Source organism: Nomascus leucogenys, chromosome 12 (genome assembly GCF_006542625.1).
Source record: "Nomascus leucogenys isolate Asia chromosome 12, Asia_NLE_v1, whole genome shotgun sequence".
In the NCBI taxonomy this organism is placed as follows: Eukaryota; Metazoa; Chordata; class Mammalia; order Primates; family Hylobatidae; genus Nomascus; species Nomascus leucogenys.
Genome location: NC_044392.1, coordinates 76249945 through 76272171, shown reverse-complemented (window position 1 = coordinate 76272171; position 22227 = coordinate 76249945). Strand labels below are relative to the sequence as shown.

Below are 22227 nucleotides of genomic sequence, written 5' to 3'. Positions count from 1 at the left end.
TTCACGCCATTCTCCTGCCTCAGCCTCCCGAGTAGCTGGGACTACAGGCATCCGCCACCATGCCTGGCTAATTTTTTTTTTTTGTATTTTTAGTAGAGACAGGGTTTCACTGTGTTAGCCAGGATGGTCTCGATCTCCTGACCTTGTGATCTGCCAGCCTCGGCCTCCCAAAGTGCTGGGATTACAGGCATGAGCCACCACGCCTGACCTACCTTTCACTGTTAATATTACTGATAAGCCTGTAGAGAATAAGGATACTCTGTGGGGCCTGTGACAAGTTCTGAAAGAAAATCAAAAAGACTAACGTTTTAGAGCAAAATGTGCTCTCTCTGATAGATTTAGGTAACCAGCCATTGGCTTGTTACCAGGTTTTGGCAAAGACGAGTGCGTTAGTCTGTTTTGTGTTGCTATGAAGGAATACCTGAGGCTGGGTAATTTATAAAGAAGAGAGATTAATTTAGCTCTTAGTTCTGAAGCCTGTACAAGCATGGCATCAGCATTTTCTTGGCTTCTGGTGAGGCCTCAGGAAGCTTACACTCATGGCAGAAGGGAAAGGGGCACAGACAGGCATGTCATAGGGCAAGAGACAGAGTGAGCAAGAGAGAGAGATTCAGAAAAAGAGTCAGAGTGAGAGAGAGATAAATGCTATGCTCTTTTTTTTAAACAATCATTTCTTGTGTGAACTAATAGAGCAAGAACTCACTCACTATCACGGGGAGGGCACCAAGCCATTCATGAGAGATCCTCCCCCGTGATCCATACGTCTCCCACTAGGCCCCACCTCCAACATTTGGGATCACACTTCAACATAACTTTAGGAGGGGACAAGTAGCCAAACAATATCAACTAGATACATAAGCATGTGATATCAGGTGACCATGTGATCCAAGCAGCTCCTCATGAAATGGGTGCTATAATGAAAAAAATCCTAAAACTGAACCAGCCTTCCTTCAGCAAGCCATGTTCGTGTGGAAATGTTATATTTGAAAGTGGTCCTATAAGCATACATTGCATGAGCATTTGGCTCTTGCTCTAAGCAGGTCTACCCCTATGATCTCATAGGGAGTTTTATCTGAACAGTTAACTAAGGGATAAAAACTCCAAATCTGGTTTACAGATGGATCTTTATCATTTGCGGGAATCAGTTAGTAGTTATTGCGGTGCAAAAGGGCAGTGGACAAGGGAAATCCTCCCTTTGGTATACAACAGTGCCCACTATGCTTCCAAGGGGAGTTAGAATGAGGATTCTATGCTCTTTCCAGGACAAAGGCTAGAGGTTTGACTTGATGAGACTTAGAAGAAACAAGGTAGGATCTCGGGGTCAACAAGGTTTCAGAAAATGTATATGAGTGAGTTTCCTGGAATAGCCCCAGAATAAAAGCATATTTGTATGTAGCCCACAACAATACTCTCCAAAAAAGCCTTTTCATTTGATGAATTTATGTCATCAAAAATAAGTATGACAATAATGCTTATTCTCCTGTGGATGTTAATCCTGCTGCTTTTCTAGAAACTCTAGTGCTTGTTCTATGGCTTCACATACCAAGTGGCCATGGTGGCAGGGATTTATGCTATGCATTGGCTCAAAAATAAGGATTTCCTCTCACTAAAGGATAATTGGCTACTTTCATTGCTCAGCACTCAGCTGGCCACAGCAGCAACTATGCAGGACCCTTACCCTGCCACACTGGAGGATGCCATGATTTGTCTTTAGTGGAAAAGTCAAATTGGCTTTGCTTTTTCTGCTCATCAGATTTCCCTCAACATGCTCATCCATGAACTTATTGACTGGTCTATTCCTCATCAGATTTTGCATATTATATTTTTTTCTAACTAGTTAAATCACTTTCTAGCAAAAGAAGTAAGGCCTTTCGGCAATGCCCATGGGGTAGCTTGTCTCATCACAAAACCCATTACTAGAAACAGCAGACTTCATAGATGGTGGAATGGAATATTAAAGACCCAGTTATGGTCTGAAGAGATCCCATCTGGAAAGTATAAGGGAGAGAAGGCTTTTTGACAAGATGTATATTCATGAAACCATAAATTAATGTATGATATTATTTCTCTTAAACAGGACAGGAGTGGGTAAGGCTCCTCTTAATATTATACTTGTACTCAAAGTTTTGGACTATGCTGGTTTAAAGGCTTTAGTACCCAAATAAAAATTCTTCCATTAAAAAACCTAGTGATAGGCTGGGCACGGTGGCTCAAGCCTGTAATCCCAGCACTTTGGGAGGCCGAGGCGGGTGGATCATGAAGTCAAGAGATCGAGACCATTCTGGCCAACATGGTGAAACCCTGTCTCTACTAAAAATACAAAAAATTAGCTGGGTGTGGTGGCGCACACCTGTAGTCCCACCTACTCAGGAGGCTGAGGCAGGAGAATCGCTTGAACCCGGGAGGCGGAGGTTGCGGTGAGCAGAGATCGTGCCGCTGCACTCTAGCCTGGGTGACGGAGTGAGACTCTGTCTCAAAGCAAACAAAAAAACCCAGTGATAGTCCCACTTAATGAGAAGCTGAGACTACAGGAGGAATAGACATATTGCTTTGGAGTTGTACTAATAAGGAGTAGGTTTGGGATTTCCTCCCTTTGAGGGGCTGTGAACTGCATGCTCAGGTGCTCAAAGCATGGAGGTAGGGGGAGTATGTGAAGAAAGGCAATATTAATCGGACAGCCAAAGGGGCAAATTATAATTGGGTTTTCCCTACTCCTCTTCCTCATCCTTCCCCTCTTCCTATTGTTCTTTTATGGTTGACAAGCATCAATACGGCCTTTCTATGTTTAGAAAATTCTCTGCCTTAGGAATTTCCATGAAACTTGGCCAGATTGGCCAAGCACACATACTCTCCAGGGTTTTAATACTAGAAAAATCAACACAGAGAAACAGGGCGATAGAGACATTCTTGTGGCAGTAATAGCACGGAAGTTCTCAGAGGCAGCTGTGGTACTGCTGCCAGGGACAGCAACTGGAGTCCAGTAACATCAGTGTTAATGACAATATTGACACTGGTGAAGATGGTGTGGCATCCAGTACCCGGCAATGGTAGCACTGATATCTGTAACACTGGTTCTGTGGCCTGGCTTTTGGCTATAATCCAAGCTGTGCAGCCTTGCTTTATTCTGCCCATTTTCTGAGCCCATTCTCTATGTTTTCTGGCAATTCTGTGAGTTACAGCATTATTAAGAATTTCCTGGTTCAGATTGCAATTAGAAAACCTTGAATCTTCCTTACTAGTCAGAATAAGCTTATCAAGGAAAAATAAAGTCTTTTAATAACTTATAATCTTTACAGAAATTAGCAGAGAGCATTTTGAGAGTACATCTGATACTGTGGTTAATATATACCAGGATCCCCAACCTGAAAATCTTATCATTTACTAAGGAATGGAAAACTTGTACATGAAACAAATACAATCTGCAAGATGGAATAAAATTAAACGCTAAATTGAGAACAGACTGTCATTTAGAAAGTCTTTCTGAAAGAGATGGGACTATATTTAATTTCTGAAGGATGGGCAGGAGATGGCATTTAAAGTACAGAAATCACCAAGCACAGGAACAAATGTGGATATTCATGGGGCGGTGACCAACCTGACTGAAGAGTGGGTGCACGTCTGAAATCAATGGGAATACATTTGAATGATTAGGAGAGAATACATTATTAAGGCCTTGCCTCTAATCAGAAATAAAGATATTCTCTATTTCCCCAAATAAGGAATTCTTACATAGAGCTTAATGTATTTAAAAATTTTTAAATGGGCCTACAGAAAAGAGGTGGGGCTGACGGAAGTAAATAAAACCTGAAGATAAATTAAAAAATATATCAACGTGGGCATAATTTTCCATTAGTTTTGGAACTTAGGTTTGTTTTTGAATAATAAGCAGTTAAATAATTAAAGCTTTGCCTTGGCAGTGCAAGGACTGAAGATTATTTCTCGCTGGCAATTTTCCAGACTTGCTAGTTGTCCTTGGGTCTTGGTAACATTCTGCTCATTAACTTCAGGAAGACGTCCAGGAGTAAAGATGCATTTGAAAGTGGCTGAAAATAGTTTGTAAAGCTCAGCTTTCCGGGCTCCACGTGAAATGACCGCACAGGCCGGTCACTGGGTCAAAAATCAATTAACGAAAACAGGGGAAGTTTTCATGTCTTTATTTTTACATTAGCTCGAAAATCACAACCAAGAAGAAAAGCAACCACTGAATACAGGAAATACAGTATTGTTATTGCTGTTTTTTTTTTTTTTTCTCTTCGCAGGCTGGGTCGGGTGCCTTCTAGCCTCGCTGTGGATCCCGCGAAGTGGACGGTTCGCTCCGTGGCTTCTTCCCGGACCCCGCCACTGCGGAAACCGTCACTCGGTGGCCCCCGACTGGGTCAATGCGAGGACGCCCACTTCCTACCTTTGAGTCTCTCCGCTTCTCCAGGGTACAGCCAACCCTTTCTCCAACCTAGCCGGAGTCCGAGAGTCCCAGTCCCGCCCCTCCAACCCGCCCCAGGCCAGGTGGGGATGCGCCCGGCCCCGGCCAGCGCTGGTCCCTGCAGTTCCGCGTCTGCGCAGCGGGCGAGGGGCTGGAGCGGGGCCGGCCGGGGAGGTGCAGGAGACGCGGGAGCCAATGGGCACGCTCGGGGGAGCCGGGCTGGCGGCGGCGGTGGCGGCCGGCCGGGCGCGCACTCTCAGGATGGAGAGCGAGCGCCCGGCATCGCAGGCGCGCTCCTCGGGCCTCCCGGCCGGGGGCGCCGACGGGGAGAGCCCGGGGGGCGGCGCCCCCTTCCCGGACAGCAGCGGCTCTTCCGTCCTGCTGCAGGCGGAGGTGCTGGATCTGGACGAGGACGAGGACGACCTGGAGGTGTTCAGCAAGGTGAGGGCGGCGGCGGCGAGTCCCGGGAAACTTCCAAGGCAACTCCGGGAGTTGCCAGCATTGCGCCGACGGCTGCCTCTGGCGCGCTCGCCCTCCCGGGGCGGCGGCTCTGAGCTGGGGACGGGTGAAGTCCCCCGGGCTGCTGGACTCCGCCTGCCAGCTCTGGCCGCACCCGGGGCCGCGTCGCCTCGGGGCCTCAAACCGCAGCCGCTCCCTCCTCCGCACTTTGACCTTCCGTTCGGCGGGGCTGTGGCTTAGTGGAGTCTGCAAAGTTGTGATTTGTTTTCCCTTTCTGCTTCTCTGACACAGACATCTTCCTCGCGGCAGCTCCCGAACCTGGGAGGCTGGTGGCTCGAAATCGCTCCCGCCAGCTGCTTTTCGGGCGAGGCCAGCCCTGAACTCTGGGAGAGAGATCAGCCAAGTTGAGAGAAATTATTCTTAATTTAGTGTTGTTAGTTGTGGATTTGAGGCTTGGGTGAGTCTCAGGTCCTGTGGGAATAGGTTCTAGGAAATCTCCCTGAACAGGAGAAAACGGTTGTTTCTAACAGGAAGCTCCTCCGCTGAGGAGCGAAGGATTTTTCAGAAGGGTGGTCAGCTACTGCCACCCAACCCACAGCCAGCGCTTTCGTTTTTCCTTGCCCCAGGGAAATTTAGGACCAAAGGCTCTTCTTTGCTTATTTTACAGTTGGAGGGAAATTGACTTGTGGGGGCTAGTGGTAGACTTTTGGTACGTGTAGACTGGTGGTTGTAATTAAAGGGTTTTAGAAAAGAAAAATACCTTTCTTGCAGGGAGGTTGAATGTCACTCCAGTTTCTCAAGTTGCTGCTGAGAGAAGACTTGAATTCAGATCACAACGCTGTATTCATTACTAAGAAGCCTGTTCATTTTAATGTTACCTGGAGATATTAGGTAAAGCAAACGACCTACTTAACCACTGCATTTATTCTGGGAGAGCAAACCAAAGTTAGGAAGTGAACATGCATACTCTGACTCCAAAGAGGAGTACATAAAACTTATTTCTACTTCGGTTTAAATGGAATGATAGGCCCAGGTTTGTATTCCGAATATTTAAACAGACTATCACAGTTTTGTGCTCTTGACTTTTCTATTAAGTAGTAAAACAATGGAATTATTTTATGTTTAGTTGTTAAAGGTAAACTCTGCCTTTTTATATTCCACACATTATGTTCAGATCAACGACAATTGGCCAGTTGGTTACTTTCTTTCCTTCTTTACAGTGCTGTTTAGATAAGGAATATTAGTCTATGGTTATGCATTGTGAAACTTTGGGATGGGATGTTGGAAATAGCAATAGTGTATCAGAATCATCGGGGTTTCTTTCTGTTTTTCTTTTTTTTTTTTTTTTTTTTGTCGGGGCTGGACTCAAACTTCCGGCCTCAAGGGATTCTACCACCTCCAGCACCCAAAGGGCTTGGGATTACAGGCTTGAGCCACAGTGCCTCGGATTGTTTTAAACTTGTCAAGTGGTTTCTCTTTCCCCAGATTCTAAGTGTCCTAGCTGGCTCTTAAGAATCAATGTTTAAATGAGGTCCTCTTGTCAGAGGCAGATCCAGGGTGAAGCTAATGAAATTGAAACTTCAGTGCTATTGGTTTTCTTAGACCTCTGGGCGTGTTGGGGGTTGCTGGAGTTGCAGATGTTCTAGGTGGGAAGGAAATTATAGGTCCCAACCAGAAGCATTTCTAAATAAGCATTTCTGGTGAATTGCCTAAAGCTCTCTCAGACTAAGGAATCTAGATCTCCATGGCTGTAATCATTTATTGAGATTTCTTTTCTCATTCTGAATAATTTGTTTTTCCACCTGATTTTGTATTCTTTTAAAAGTGGACCTTCCAAACTCTATAAGCCCGTACACCTGGGTCCACCCTGCTTGTTAGTGTTAACTGTGCGTGTTGGATGCTTAGAAAAAGTTAAGAACAACTTCTGTAGAAACTGCCCACATAGATTAAGGCAAAGATATAATATTAGTGAAAATCCAAAAAGAATAGTTGGAAAAGTTTAAAATTAGCCACTTTCATCCATTTCAGTAAGTTTAATTTCTCAACTGTTATCTGTAGTTAAGCAAGCAAATTTAAGAAATCCTGCTCCACGTGGCCTTCCCTTTCCACTGCCTTCCTTGCCTGCTCCTCTACAAAATAAACACCACTGCTGTTCAGCCTACCCTAGGATGGAATCTCACAATTACTTATGAAGCAGACTGTCCTTCCCTTTTCAGTACTTTGAGGTTGGCAAACTGCATATTCAATTTACATTCACCTTTATAGTCCCCTTATTCCCTTAGATTATTTGTGAATATTTGCCTGGTGCCCTCTTCCAGAAGCTTTTTAAAGAGTATGAATTTCCCCAGCACTTTGGGAGGCTGAGGCTGGCGGATCGCTTGAAGTCAGGAGTTCACAACCAGCCTGGCCAACATGGTGAAACCCCATCTTTAGTAAAAATATAAAAATTAGCCGGGTGTGGTGGTGGGAGCCTTTAATTCTAGCTACCTGGGAAGCTGAGGCAGGAGAATCGCTTGAACCGGAGAGGTGGAGGTTGCAGTGGGCTGAGATCACACCACTGCATTCCTGCCTGAGTGACGGAGTGAGACTGTCTCAAAAGAAAAAGAAATTATTATTTTTTTTCCACAACATATTACAAGTACATGGCAAATATACATTTTGTGTTAAGTATGCTTTAAAAAAAAGAAATACAAGATTTAGTCCTTGCTATCACAATCTTATAGTCCAGGTAGGAAGATGTGACAAACTCTAAATGGCAATATAAATCAAGAGGGATGGAAAGTAAAACAAAGTTGTTCTGAATTTTCATATAATCCAGTGAGAAGAAAGTGATGCCAGACCTCAAGAGAATGCAGAGGACATTGATTTAAAAGAACGAGGATAGATGTTAGAAGGAAGAGAACAGAACCAATCATACAAAAACAGTAAAATAAAAAAAAAAAAGATACAAATGGTAACAAGAGCCTAAGAATTATTTTAGAACTAGGTCACAATGAGATGAGGCTTCCAAAAAATTTAACTGGAGAAAAAGGGCCAATTTCTTCATGTTTAAAGGAAAAAATCCTCCTCTTTGGGGGAAAAACAATAAATTAAAATAAATTGCCTTTATTTTTATTGAATACTGTATAGAAGAAACAGCTGTGGATACAGGGTACGTGATTAGGCCACAATGAAGCACTGAGATGCTTATCTGGTACTCAGTAAGTGATAGCTCTAATTGGCCTCTTTAAAGATATTCGGGATCATAAAGTGAGATATATATCATCTAGGATAATCAGGGAACTTACAGATGTAATCATCCTCATCACCACTAGTCATCTGAGAAATCGTGAAATGCAATAATGGTTCCCCGAAACTAGAGAAACGTAAATATTGTTTTTAAAAATAATGGGCAAAAAGGAAGTTCTGGAAGGTACCAAACAGTAGGTTTCATTTCAATCTCCAAAAAAGCCATGAAGTGAATTATTTAGTATGTTGTTTATAAACACTTTGAAAAAAACATGATCAATAGAAGCTACATGTTTCATAAGAATAATGAAAGACTTAAGATTGTGTTTATGGTAAATCAGAGTTATAATAACATGATTGTTTGAGCAAGGCTGTTGAAAAAAATCACTCATTTCTTCAGAAAAGGTTATTTATTTTTTGAGATGGAGTTTTGCTCTTATTACCTAGGTTGGAGTGCAGTGGCACAATCTTGGCTCACTGCAACCTCTGCCTCCCGGGTTCAAGCGATTCTCCTGCCTCAGCCTCCTGAGTAGCTGGGATTACAGGCATAAGCCACCATGCCCCGCTAATTTTTTGTATTTTTAGTAGAGACAGGTTTCACCATGTTGGCCAGGCTGGTCTCAAACTCCTGACCTCAGGTGATACACCTGTCTCGACCTCCCAAAATGCAGGGATTGCAGGCGGGAGCCACTGTGCCCAGCTGAAAAGGTTATTTTTGAAAGAATAAAGTTGAGACGTCTAACATACACATGTATACATATCTTTATATATATATATGTTTTCTTTGTCAATTTGGAAATTCAGTATAGTGATGGAGCGGCATAATTATACTATTCATCTAGTCTATCAAATAATTAGAAAAAGATTAGAAAGTCCTGCTTACTAATTTCTCACATATATTCTCTGCACAGTCTCTATTTGGTTTCTGTTGTGTACCTATATCAGTCATCACTCTGATAAAAACCAAAATTCTTTCCAATGATTTAAATGAGCGTTGAATGTGGGGACTATTTATGGAATTATTGGCAGAGTTAGTGAACAAACAAGGAATACTGAGGCATTTAGAGAGTTGTAGTGGGAAAAAGCTATTAGCATCCCTAGCTTTAAAAGGACAAGAAATGGAAATAGCATTGCTGGAAACCAGTCAGACCTGGAGCTGTGGAGATGGGGACACTTCTTCAGGAAATGCATTTACAGAGAGAGGTAGCTACTGCCGGAAACGTGCCAAAGCAGGAGGAAATAAGGGGTATGTTCCCTGAATTCCTCTCCTCCTGCCCTTGAATCTCCTGCTTGCACTCCTCTTTGAGTGATCTTGCTAAGGTGATGTCATCTATAGGTGCCAGCCTCCTAGGGCACAGAAAATAGATGGGTGGGGTCATAGGACATAGTACAACAATGTGGAGAGTTACTTCCAATAAAGGTGGCTGTGTCAGTATCTCTCATTCTATATGCTCTTCTATGATGTGACCTGCCACTCTCCTATGGAGAGATGGAATAAGTGCTGCTTTCCTTGAACTTCGGTGGGATTATGACTGCCTTGATCTATAGGATATGGTGGAAACATTCCCAGTGGTTTTCAGTGACTGAAAAACTAGTATACACAAATGACATGATATTGAATTTAAACACCATATTTTCAAGGTCATATAGGGTATTAATTTTAATGTAAATTTGAACTGTCCGTGCCACTTCAGGAGATCCATTCCACTCTCAGCGTTTTAAAAGGAGAGTTAACAGTTGATGTCAAAAAATGGCAGAGGAATATGGTCTCATCTTCAGATGCCAGCACCTTGTTATGGATTCTTTGGAATACTGTGTTAAGATGGTGCTGAAATCTGGTCTGGGCTTAGAAAGAGGGCTTAGATCCATTAACACTGTCTTCCTTTGGCACAGGAAGTAGCAACAGTCTTGTCACATATTTGCTATCCATGAGAGAGAATCAACTAAGGGATTTCACCGATGATATGTTCTGGTAACCATGGCCTGTGAAGAAAGTCTGGTGAAAAACAAAAAGTGATTTAGCTTGGAAGAGAGGGGTTAATTCTTTTGATAACTCCTTATGAAGACTTACTATGATCTAGGTGGATTAAATGTTTACAGTTTTGAAGGGCGAAACTAGGACCACTGGGTCAAAAAATATAGAGAAGTTTCAGGTTAATTCAGAAAATAGATTTCTAATTAAAGTTTCTAAAATGAAAGGGATTACCCAACAGGATCATGAATTCTGTCACTAAAAATGTTCTGGTACAAGCTGGATGACTAACTGTCCCAGAGGAGAGGAGGGTGGGACAGTTGAACTGTCCTTTTTTACGATTAAGAGGCTGTTCCAATGGAATTTTAACTTACTAAATTTAGCTGTAAGAGCAGTGGAAAGTCTTAATTAGATGGGCCTATTCATCCCTTCAGTTTAGTTCCAACTGGACTATGTTCTGCCATTCTCCAATTCTTAATTTCTCTTCCGAAACCCGTTGTCTTTTCCATTTAATTTTCTCCTAGTGATGTAATAATTCCTTAGGTGTCCAGGATAAGATCCTCAGTGTTTACCTTCTAATCATCCCTCTCATGCACTCTCCATGTCTGTTCATATATCTGAATGTCTCCATCATTTTTACCTTTTTGATATCTCTGGAATTAGTGCCTTCTTTCAGTTTCCTCTCCTGTGTTTGGAGTGATTATGTAGTTACCTCTGAGAACTATTAAAATAGCTTCATAAGGTCTTCATTCTCCTAATATTCTGCCCCCATTCTATATGTTCCCAGCAAATCAGTGTTTCCAGAGCACATAGCTCTGATCATATTGTCGCCATTTGCCATTCACAGCTGTTGATGATTAGGCTGTCAGCCTTCTCCTTCACCACCACTCTCTTTCCTGGAGAGCCTCACTGTTCAGTTCCATGACTGTTACATCACCTGGGGGCTGGTTACAAATGCAGTCTCAGACCCAGTGAATTGGAATCTGATCTAAACAGGATTTGTGGTGATTTGTTTCCACCGTACAATTTGAGAAGCACTGATCTAGGTTGGTCCACTTGCCACTATGTGAACTTACTGTGTATTTTTCTACTTTTGTGTAGTTATTGTTAGGGCAGTGAAACAAAACCTTTTCTGTTACTCATCATCCCTAAGAACCTTCTTCAATCCTCAGCTGGAATTAATTTGTGCTCTCCATACTAGTGCTCCAGTCTGTGCTCTCCATACTAGTGTTTTGAATCATCTAATGCTTAATACATTCTGCCTTATAAATAGATATTATTTCTCTTTTCCAAGATCTTGATTGCTCACCTATTTTCAATAGATTAAGCTCCTCGAAGGTAGGAGAGTAGGAACTCTATTTACAGAATAAATACATTAATGAATGACAGAGCCTCTGACTTTTTCATAGAGACAGTTATTAACAGCAATTTGCTGGTGATCTGTTTTTAGTGAATTCAGTTTGTATCATACTGGTCTTTCCTGTCAGGATACTAAACTACATAGAATTAAATTAGTCTTAATTAATGGTGAGTAATGTTATTGTTTGATGATACAGAGAGCTATGTTGAGCCTCAATCCTGAACAAAATCTCCCATTTAGATTTTATTAGAAGAAATAAACACAAAGCATAAACAACCCAAGATAATAATTTAGAAACCTTCTTTTACTTGAAAAAAAACATATTAAGCTATTAATACTATAATAGCACCTGTCTCAGGGAGCTTGGTTACAAGTAGTGGAAGCCAACTCTGGCAGGAAAGAAGTGCAGTCTTGAATATTAGATTGCTCACAGAGTAGATGTAAAGGCTGGAAATGCAGGTGCAGAAAGGGACAGGCGCTAGCAGAAACTATAGCCAATTATAGAGTCATGTGCTGTGTAAGAACGTTTTGGTCAATGATGGACTGCCTAAGATTGTAATACTGTGTTTTTACTGTACCTTTTCTAATCATGCGTTAACAGCTGCCTACAGTTTTCAGAACAGTAACATGTACAGGTTTGTAGCCTAGGATCAATAGGCTATACCATCTACCCTATGTGTGAAGTAGGGTATACCATCTAGGTTTGTGTAAGTGAACTCTATGATGTTCACACAATGACAAAATTTCCTAAGGATGCATTTCTCAGAACCCATCCCCATCGTTAAACAACACATGCCTGTATTCGGAAAGGGGATTGGATGTTGTATAAACAAAGAAAAAAAAATTATGAGGACCTATAGGAAAGAGAGCTACAGCTCTTTTATGTAGAGACAGTGAGTTTTATTTATTTATTTATTTATTGGTCAGGAGCAATGAGGAAAGTTATTACAAATATTTTGAGAAAATGATGTTAAAAGGCTCTAGATTTAAACTTAGTGTACTCTAAAAAGAATACTTTATTTCTGTGAGTTTTAAAGATAAAAGTTTTATGTTTGTATCCTTGAGGGTCCTCATAGCCTGCTGTAGTTTTACAAGTAGCTAGTGTGATCAAAAGGAAACACAGATTCAATAGCTATGTGGTTACGGTGTTCAAAATTTATTTTATTCATGTTTGTTTATTTGTGTCCCACACTTTCCAAAGAAGATATGAGACTAAAAGTTAAACATTTTCATTGGAATCACCTTAAGTATATACTTTACAGTTTTCTCAATGAACAGGTAAAGAGTTATATGCTTAAAAGATTTTGCTTGTTTTAGACAGAATATTTGATTAACTTTGGATTGCATATATCAATCAAGCTGGATAATAGTGTGTTACCTCTAGTATTAATAAAAAAGACAAAATTATTAGCAACTACTGACATAAAAATCTGCTAATGTTAAAACATAGGGTTAAACCAACAGTTTTAACATTGAAATAGAAAAATTTTATTATTTTTTGACTTTGAGAAATGCTTTTATATCACATGCTCTTTTTTCTTTTTAAATTCAATTTTATTGAGTATAATTTACATACCATGAAATTCACCCATTTTGGGTGAATGATTTTTTTAAAGATAATTAACCAGATTGTACAACTATCACTATAAACCAGTTTTAGAACATTTTCATCTCCCCAGTATGATCCATTATGCCTGTTTACAGTTAATCTCTGTTTTCTCTCTGTCATAGACAAAAACCACTCATCTAAATTTTCTGTTTATATAAATTTGTCTTTTTAGGTAATTTCAAATAAATAGAATCATATATGCTTTATCACAATTTTGAGATTTTTTCATTTGTCATGTTTTTAGGTTCATTTCTATTATAAAAATGATTTTATATCATAGTTTTTAGATAAGTTTTTGTTTTAAAATAAACAAGCTGAATCATTTAACTTGAAATATTAAGAAAAAAAGTCTGTTTAGAATGAAAATGAAAGCCTTATGTGTAACCAGAAACAAATGGCAAATTCTTGGTATATGAATCTTGAAAATTAGAAAAAATTAATCCCTAATTTGTTCTGAGAAAAATGTGCATGTGTATTTTGTAATCTAATTGAACACTGAATGCTGTCTTCATCAGCTTTCACTAGGTTATGCTGCAGTACAACCTCGAGATTTCAGTGGCTTGCTTACAATTAAGTTTTCTTTCTTGCTCGTGTATCTGTCAGCTGTGGCTAAACTGTGATTCTGCTCTCGGCTTTGACTCTGTTCCACATATCTTCTTCATTTTGGGATCAAGACTGAAGCAGTAACCCCTAACTGGGACATGCCACTCCTGTGACAGACGGAAAATAATATGAGCACTGGTGGAAATAGACAGTGGCTCCAGATCTTCTACCCAGATACTGCCATTGTCCAAAGCAAGTAACTGGTCAAACCAATTGGGAGGCACTGAAAATCACCTGGCAACTGGCCAGGAGATGTAATCCTCTCAAAGGAAGAAGAGGGATCATTAGGAACAATCAGACCACCCCTAACAATGGTTTTGTGGCAAAGTTATAGGCAAATGGCATCTTAGACCTTTCTGAATGAATAAAACCAATTTTTTTAAATAGAGTATTAAATACAAGAAATAACATTTTCTACTAAGAAATTATTCAAGTGTAATCAAGATAAATGGAGCTGCATTTGATATGATTAATCACCTCCGATTGGCTAATGCTCATGAAGAGTCTGAATAAGACCATACAGATACTTAACAATCTCTAGCTGTGTAACAAGTGCTTTACTTTGGGATTTTCAGGTGTAACATTCATTTATCACAGAGTGCTCCTCCCTTTTTAAAAAACTATTAGATAAAATATATGAATACTTGAATTCTGATACAGCAAATGTGAAAATGAGCTTTGCTGGTCATTCCTTCATCATAGTCTATGTTCCAGCCACATATCTTCTTTCTGTTCCTCAAATTTTCTTCCTGCCTTGGACCTCATTGGTCCGTCCGACTGGAATCCTGCTCTCCAAGTGTTTTGTATAGCTGACTCCTCCTCACGTTACCTTCTCACGTTACCTCCTCAATTTCCCTGACAACTATATGGAAAGCATTCTTCCTGCTCCCTGCAGCCCCTTTATTCAGCAACCTGCTCCATTTTTTCCTAACACTTATTCTTCTTACCTGAAATTATCTTACTTATCTATAGATTTGCTCATTATATGTACCCTCCTCTTCCCTCTCAACTAAAGTATAAGCTTCATGAGAGCAGGAACTCTACCAGTCTTGGCCACTATCGTATCCCCAGCCCAGTGCCTGACACATGGGTGACATCCGGTGAACATTTGTTAAATGAAATCGAAGTACTATACTGAGTGCTTTTCGTGTGCACATGGATGGTGAGGGTGGTTGAATCTTGCTATCAATTAAGAGATAAATGATTTGGGGAGAATGATTATCATCCCTATACCACACATTTATTCAACTGTAAAATATAGACAATTATACTTCCATCAGATTGTTGAGAGGATTAAATGAAATAATGCATGTATATGTTGCTAAGGCACATAGTCTCTGGCACTTAGAAAACTCTCAGTATTTCCTATTATGGTATATAAGATTAATATTTTGTTTTTGACTTGTGTAAGCAGCCACTTTGAATTTGTAGTGAGCTCTTCAGAGGATCACAAAAATATACTGGTTTCTATCTTTGAGGAACCTATACTTATTTAAGGGAAAATATTGTGGCAATAAATTGATAATCTAGATAGGGCTATATGTACATCTATTTAGTTAAGTATAGAAAGTTTGGAAAAATTTTCTGTGGATATAAAGGCTCCATGGAGATAAAACATAGGAGGGTAGGGTACTTTTAATTTGAAATAATTAGAGCACATGTTTTTAAATTACCAGAATTTTGATATCACTTTCAACAGTATTGTTTCTTAAGTGATACAGTATGTGCATAATTCCCTCTTTGAGTGAGTCCTTTCATGTAATATCTGCCAGGCAATTTAGAATTCCTGGGAGATTAGAATGTTTGGTGAATCTGTTTTAATTACCGACTGGTTTTCCCGATATATGTATAAGCATATATTGTCTCTTGAGAAATGCTCTGTCAATTGGTTGGTGGAGTTAGATATCTAGGCCCTTTCTCTGGAGAATATCTATAAAGACAACACTTTGGTTTAGGGGAATAGTTGTAGTTTACGATAAGACAGGATCCATTTTAGACATGCCTAGTAAGGGCACAGTCAGCTGGTTGTGCTCCTTAAAACCACTTCTGATTACATTCCTGAGTTGGGTCTGCAGCGATCTCTGTCTGTAGGACAGGCTTTTTTTTGATAAGTTCTGGTTAGAGAAATTATTTTCCCTGGCTTGTTTTGCTTCCAGTTAGTCATCATTGAAACACAGTTGGGTAGTTGGCTGATACTGTGTTTTATGTGCGTATCCATTACCCCAAACTTGTTTTAAGGCAATTTCAGTTGACCTTCTATCATTTGTAGATTTAGCATTCATGGCTTTAAAATATTTTTGACATGCAATAATATGACATATCGCTGAGGCACACGTGCGAACTGCATCAGTGTGCTGAAGGATGTGCTTAGTCAGGGAGGCTTTCCTACCTTTCAGCCTTAGTATTTTATTTGTTGTTGACTTGTTTTTGCTTATATATGGAGTTGTCTTTATTGTGGTGATTAAAAACATTGATTTGTGAGTGTATCTGTCTGAGTGTAAAAAATGTCCCTAGCAGAAAGGGAAATGCTACAAATCTGGAACTTTGCCTACCTACCACTTGTGAAGAGGACTTTATTTTTATTTCTAAGTTTCGTTAGAAAACTGAAAAGAGGCTGGGTGTGGTGGCTAACTCCTATAATCCCAGCACTTTGGGAGGCTGAGGTAGGAGCACTACTTGATGCCAGGAGTTTGAGACAAGCCTGGACAACATGGTGAGACCCTGTCTCTACAAAAAAATTTAAAGAAATAGTCAGGTATGGTGGCTCCTGCCTATAGTCCTAGGTAATTGGAAGGCTGAAGAAGGAGGATCTCTTGAGCCCAGAAATTTGAGGTTACAGTAAACTGTGATTGCGCCACTACACTCTAGCTTGGACAAAAGAGCAAGACCCTGTCTCTAAAACAAAAGACAAAAATCAAAACAAAACTGTGGAAAGACACTATATACTTAACCTACTCAAACATACCTTTTGAAAACTTTCAAAATGACTTTCATTATGTAATATTTTCATACATATGAAACACTATACATGTTTATAAAATATCTGTCTATATTATATAGCTGTCTATATAGTATCTATAGTGTAAAGTAGGAACAAGCAACAGCTTGTGGGCCAAATCTGGTTGACCTTTTATAAATAAAGTTTTATTGGGACACAGTTACACCTAATTATTTATGTATTGTCTATGACAGCTTTTACACTACAGTGGCCAAGATGAGAAGTTGTGACAGAAACCAGATGGCCTATAAAGCCCGAAATATTTACCATCTGGCCCTTTACAGAAAATTTTTGCAGATTCTTGGTAATAGAATGGTAAAATTTGTATCCATGCCCCATTCCTCAGCTTAAGAAATAAAACATTCAAAAATTTTGACATCCCTGTGTTCCCCTCAATAGATTATCCTTCTCATATGAAAAAGAAACTAATAATCTGAATTTTATGTTTGTCATTTGTTTGGTTTTTATAGAAGTTTATATAGGTATCTTGAAGTAATATATTTTAAAGATTTACTGATTTTGGGGCCTTGAATGTTTTAGGACTTCAAAAAGTGATACCATCCTGTGCAAATTCTCCTCTAATTTGCTTTTTTTCTCCTAATACTTAGTTTATGAGAATTGGCCATATTGCTGTATGAAGTTGTAGTTTATTTTCATTGCTCTGTAGTATGCACACCCTTATATGCATATTTCACTATTTATTCATTTTTCTGTTTCTAGTATTTTCCTAATTTCCAGCAATGCTTCGTTGAATACACTTGTACTTCCTCAGGTTCTGTATGTTACAGAGCTGTATACTGACCATGTACATTTATTTTTGCTTTAGATTTCTATTTAACTTCATGGGAAACTGAAAAAAGTGAATTCAGTGATGAGTCCCAGGGACACCTGTCATATTTTGATGTAAGATTTTGACCCCTGTCATACTTGAGCTTATTGGCCATTAGCTCAAATCCTGATTCTTTCACTTAATAGTAGTTACTGTTTGAACAAGTAATTTAATCTGAAAATAAGAGGGGAAAGGGCACTTACCAACAGTATTTCTGTCTTTCTAACAAGGGGGGAAAATATACTCTGCAGGAGTGTGGTAAGGTTTACATAAGATAATTCATATAAACCCTTCAAGCAGACATTGTGTACCACACATTTATTATCTTTTTTTGTCCTCTTAGTGCTCTGTGATCTAAGGTGAGCTATGACCTCTCTAAGAAGTTGCAAGTAAAAGAAAACTGAACCTCAGAAAAGTTACTTGACCAAGTTCACTCAGCTGGTACATGTGTAAACTTGGATTAACTTTAGCACTGCCTATGTACAGAGACTTTTTCTTTTATTATACCACTCTTTTTTTCTGCCGGAAGGGAAAATTATGTTAAATAAAATTATGTGAAAAATTTCTAAGGTCAGTCTATAGCTCTGTAGTGTATAAAACTTGAGGAAGTACAAGCATATTCAAGGCAGCCCCATTAGAAAGTAGAAAAACTAGAGACAGAAGAATGGATAAATAAATTGTGATATATGTATGCAAGGGTGTATATACTATGTAGTGATGGAAATCATGTCAAACAAGATTAGAGTGTTGTAGGCCCCTTTATAGAATATGACAGAGGCTGACTTTTCCCCCAGTCACATTTTCAACAGTGTTCCACAGAAAGCCTTTCTCATTTTTATTATTATTATAAGCAGGCAGATTGGAAGGATTTGTAAACCAAAACACAGCTGGCAAGTCTAAATTTAGGCCTATCAAGATGAGTGTCCTTCTTAACAACATGGTTTCTCAAACTCCTTCCACCGTAAGTTGCTTTTTTACCAGATGTCTGTTGGGTGTGTGTGTTTCTTGTGCATCAGCAATTTTATTTGCATGGCCTTTTCATGCCAGTATTCTGATTTATTACACTTCTTACATGGATTTTTTTCCCTGTGACTTGTGAAAAGAAAATAGCTGTTTGTGCACAGATGGTGGGTGTGATTTAGTATTATCAGAGTAATTCATGTTATATTTATGAGACATTCCTGAGTAGCATTTCAGCGAGGGATGTTAAGGAAGGACCCCTCTGAAAGAGGTCATATCTCACCTTTTAACCTGTTTCTATTGGTGTTTATCACCTGAGCACTCAAAATTGACAAACCATCATTTATTTTAAATTTCAGCTATCTATTTTATTTATTTCAGTGGTAGAATGTTGGAATCATCTAATTGCGTTAAAGGAGGGTGGAAAAAAACATTCCCAGAAATTCCTGGAGTTGACTACTAACCTATTAAAAAGAATGGAGCAAAGTTGAAATATTTTAATCGTGATTTCTTCCTTTTAGCTTTGCTTGCATCCTCAGATTTTTATTGTGTACCATTTTAAGTACAGAAATGCTGTGTGAGTTTGCCAGGGTTGCTGTAACAAAGTACCACAGACTGGGTGTCTTAAATAACAGAAATGTATTGACTCACAGTTCTGGAGGCCAGAAGTCTGAAATCAAGAAGTCAGCAGAGTTGGTTCCTTCTGAGGGCTGTGAGAGAGGGATCTGTTCCAGACTTCCCAACATGGCTTGTAGATCCGTGTTCTCCCAGTGTCTCCGCACATCCTCTTCCCTCCATCCATGTTTCTGTGTCCACATTTACCCTGTTTATATAAAGATACCAGTCATAATTGGATTAGGGCCTATCCTAATGACCTCATTTTAACTTCATCGGATCTGTAGGGACCCCATGTCCAAATAAGGTCACACTCTGAGGTACTGGGGATTTGGGCTTCAGCATATGAATTTGGGTGAGGGAACAATTCGACCCATAACAAATGCTTATAATAAGCCCTGAGTAACAACAGAAAAACTTGCACTTAATTTATTATTTTTGCAATAAATTCTATTATCATGCTAACACCAATCTAATCCATTTATTTCAGTTAAGTTATTTAAGTGGTTTTTCTGACAGTGGATGTATGTTTTGGAGTAAGGATAAAAGACCATGAATTCTTGCAACACTGGCTTTCTTCTCTGTGAAACATACTCAAGTCTCAGCCTGAAACCATCCCAGGATTTTCTTGTGTGTGTGCATTTTCACTGTTCTAGCTATAGGAGTAAACGTTATTTAAGAAGTAGAGATTTGTCACACAGATAATTTTTATTCTGCTGTAATCTGTTGAAGGAAAAAGTAAAAAGATATATTTTCATCATTTAAATGACCCTAAGATAATGGTCTTATATCCAAATAGAGACAGAGAGACACACATCCATTATTGTGGAGGTGAGACCTTTGTTTGGAAAGAACAAATTTTAATGATCCATTTCTCCTGAAATGCGTCAACCACAAAAGGTTAAATGGAGGTCTTTTTGGTTAATTGCTTCTTTGGATCTTCCCAAACACTTGTTTTCTTCAGTTATTCATGTCCAAATGTTAAGTCTTTTAAGTATTGTCAGTATATTTTCTTTCCTTTTTTTGAAGTGAATATAAAACACTTTAGATAGTCAGTTTTATTGAGGTTTTAAGAATGCTTTTGAGTGATTCATAGTAATTTAAATCCTTCTACTGAAATCTTGGATGTTGCTAAATTTCAGCCTGTAATTTTCTGCCTTTGCTAGATATCGAAGCATATTTTTATGACACCACACTGTACTCATTGGAATTGTGAGCTTTTGTAAATTCATGCAGATCTTTCCCACTCTACAAAAGGATGCATTTCAAGCGGAAGAAATAGAATCCTAAATTATGTAGTAGGTAAAAGAAGTAGGCTGTGGTTGAGTTGGGAGGATGAGCAAAAAGAATGCCAAAGCACGTTTGTACGTAATGTCAGTAAAATACAAAGTATGTTACGTTTGCCCACCAAATTAAAATTTGTCGGCTTACAAAGTTGCTATTTATATGAAATGGCTTTTGAGAGAGATTTTTGTACATGCTGATTACATATTTATTTGGAAGCTCTAAATTCTGGTTTTAATGGCTGCTTAGTATTTCATTGTGTTAGCATCCCATAACTTATTATTTAACTATGCAACCTTGTGAAGAAAAAAATCAAATATAATCCAAGGTATTCTGCCAAAACAGCCCTAGGCAACTGTTTTATCACTACAGTTCTTACTGTCTCTGAGCACCTCATGTACAATGTTGACTCTAACAATTTTAACATTTTTTTGGTTACAAAATATAACATATGTTTTAGAATATTTGGAAAATAAAGAAAATCACATAGAAAAATATTAAACCCAACAGCAATCCCAACATCTGGAATAATTCCTGTTAACTTTTTTTTTAAATAGCTGCTAAATTCCCTCTCTCCCTCGCTGCCCATCCCCCCAGTCATACACATACACACACATTGGAATCTGATTTTACACAAATTTTATATTTTGCCATTTTTTTTCCGAATAACATACTGTGAAACTTTTTCCAAGTTATTGCATGTTCTTCTAAATCATCTTTAAGTCACTATGTTGTATTCTATCATATGGATAGAATTCATTATATCCTCCCATAGAGATATAAAATGATTTATTTCACTAAATTTTTTTTGCAAGACATTTATTGCTTCTAAATTTTCTGTGTCTGATTAATCCAACTGAAATTTGTCTTCTACTCCTTGTGTAGTGCTTAAATGATCACAAATCTTTTTGTGATAATAGGCTGAACCTTCGTAATCTTTATGACTATTGTTATTCTTCTTTCTTCAGTTAGCATGTCCTGTGATAATATCTCTTCTATTATTACATTGAAGGATGACCTAAATGTTGCATTGTAGTTCACAGAGCTAAACTTTTTGTGGGAAGAGCCTTTAGAGCAGTGCTCTGAGTATTATTGACGCTTCAAAAGCATTTTTATTGATTTGGTTTGAGGAGAAAACAAGTCCATATTATGATTTCATCTTTTTTTCCCATTCATAGTTTCACAAAAAAGTGTCTCTTCTTAAAACATCAGAATTTATTACATTGTACTATATTAATGCATTTGGATCTGAGATATTTTGGAAATCATCAGGTCCAACTTTGTAATTTAACATAGAAAGGCTGTATTAGTGGTTCAATGCCTGCTTAGTCAATGGCAGAGATAGGACCAGAAGCCGTTTTTGGCCTCCTTTATGATTTTTTTTTACTCAGTACTGGCCAACTTTGTTGCTAAGCTAAAATGGGCTTTGTTGCAAATTTAATATTCAAATACATCAGTTAACTTTATAATCTTATACATAACAACAGACAAAACTTCTGATTCCAACATCTGTATCACTACTTTAGGGGAACAAACGTATCTAAAAGAAAAAGTATAGAGTTGGAGAGCAAGTTCTTACTACCACTGCAGAGATAACTCAAATATTCTATTGAGAGTGTTAGTTTTTTCTTTGCATGTGAAAGAACCATTATTTGAATTTAAGGTTTACTGTAATTATCCTTATGTTTCAATTAATTTTATTTATAAAGAATAACATGTAGCCCTTCCTTTCCCATCTTTTTCTTCCTTTTATTTAGACAAAACTATTGAAGGTGACGGAGCAGATGACCAGTGTTGCCAATTGAAATTGAAGCTGAGGAGGCATCCTGCATGGTTGGGGTTGAGAATAAGGCTGCCTTGGCTTATATGGTCAGAGCAGAGGAGGAAGCC

The 22227-nt window shown here is 38.8% G+C and overlaps 1 protein-coding gene across 1 annotated transcript in view; it reads left to right on the top strand.

Moving 5' to 3' along the window:
• The first annotated feature begins 4613 nt into the window (after positions 1 to 4613).
• SNX7 (sorting nexin 7) overlaps positions 4614 to 22227 on the top strand; it is a 100401-nt gene continuing 82787 nt past the window's right edge. Inside the window, exon 1 of the mRNA XM_003260099.3 lies at positions 4614 to 4861. Coding sequence (XP_003260147.3) covers positions 4616 to 4861 — 246 coding nt within the window. The 5' untranslated portion in view covers positions 4614 to 4615. The remainder of the gene's footprint in view (positions 4862 to 22227) is intronic.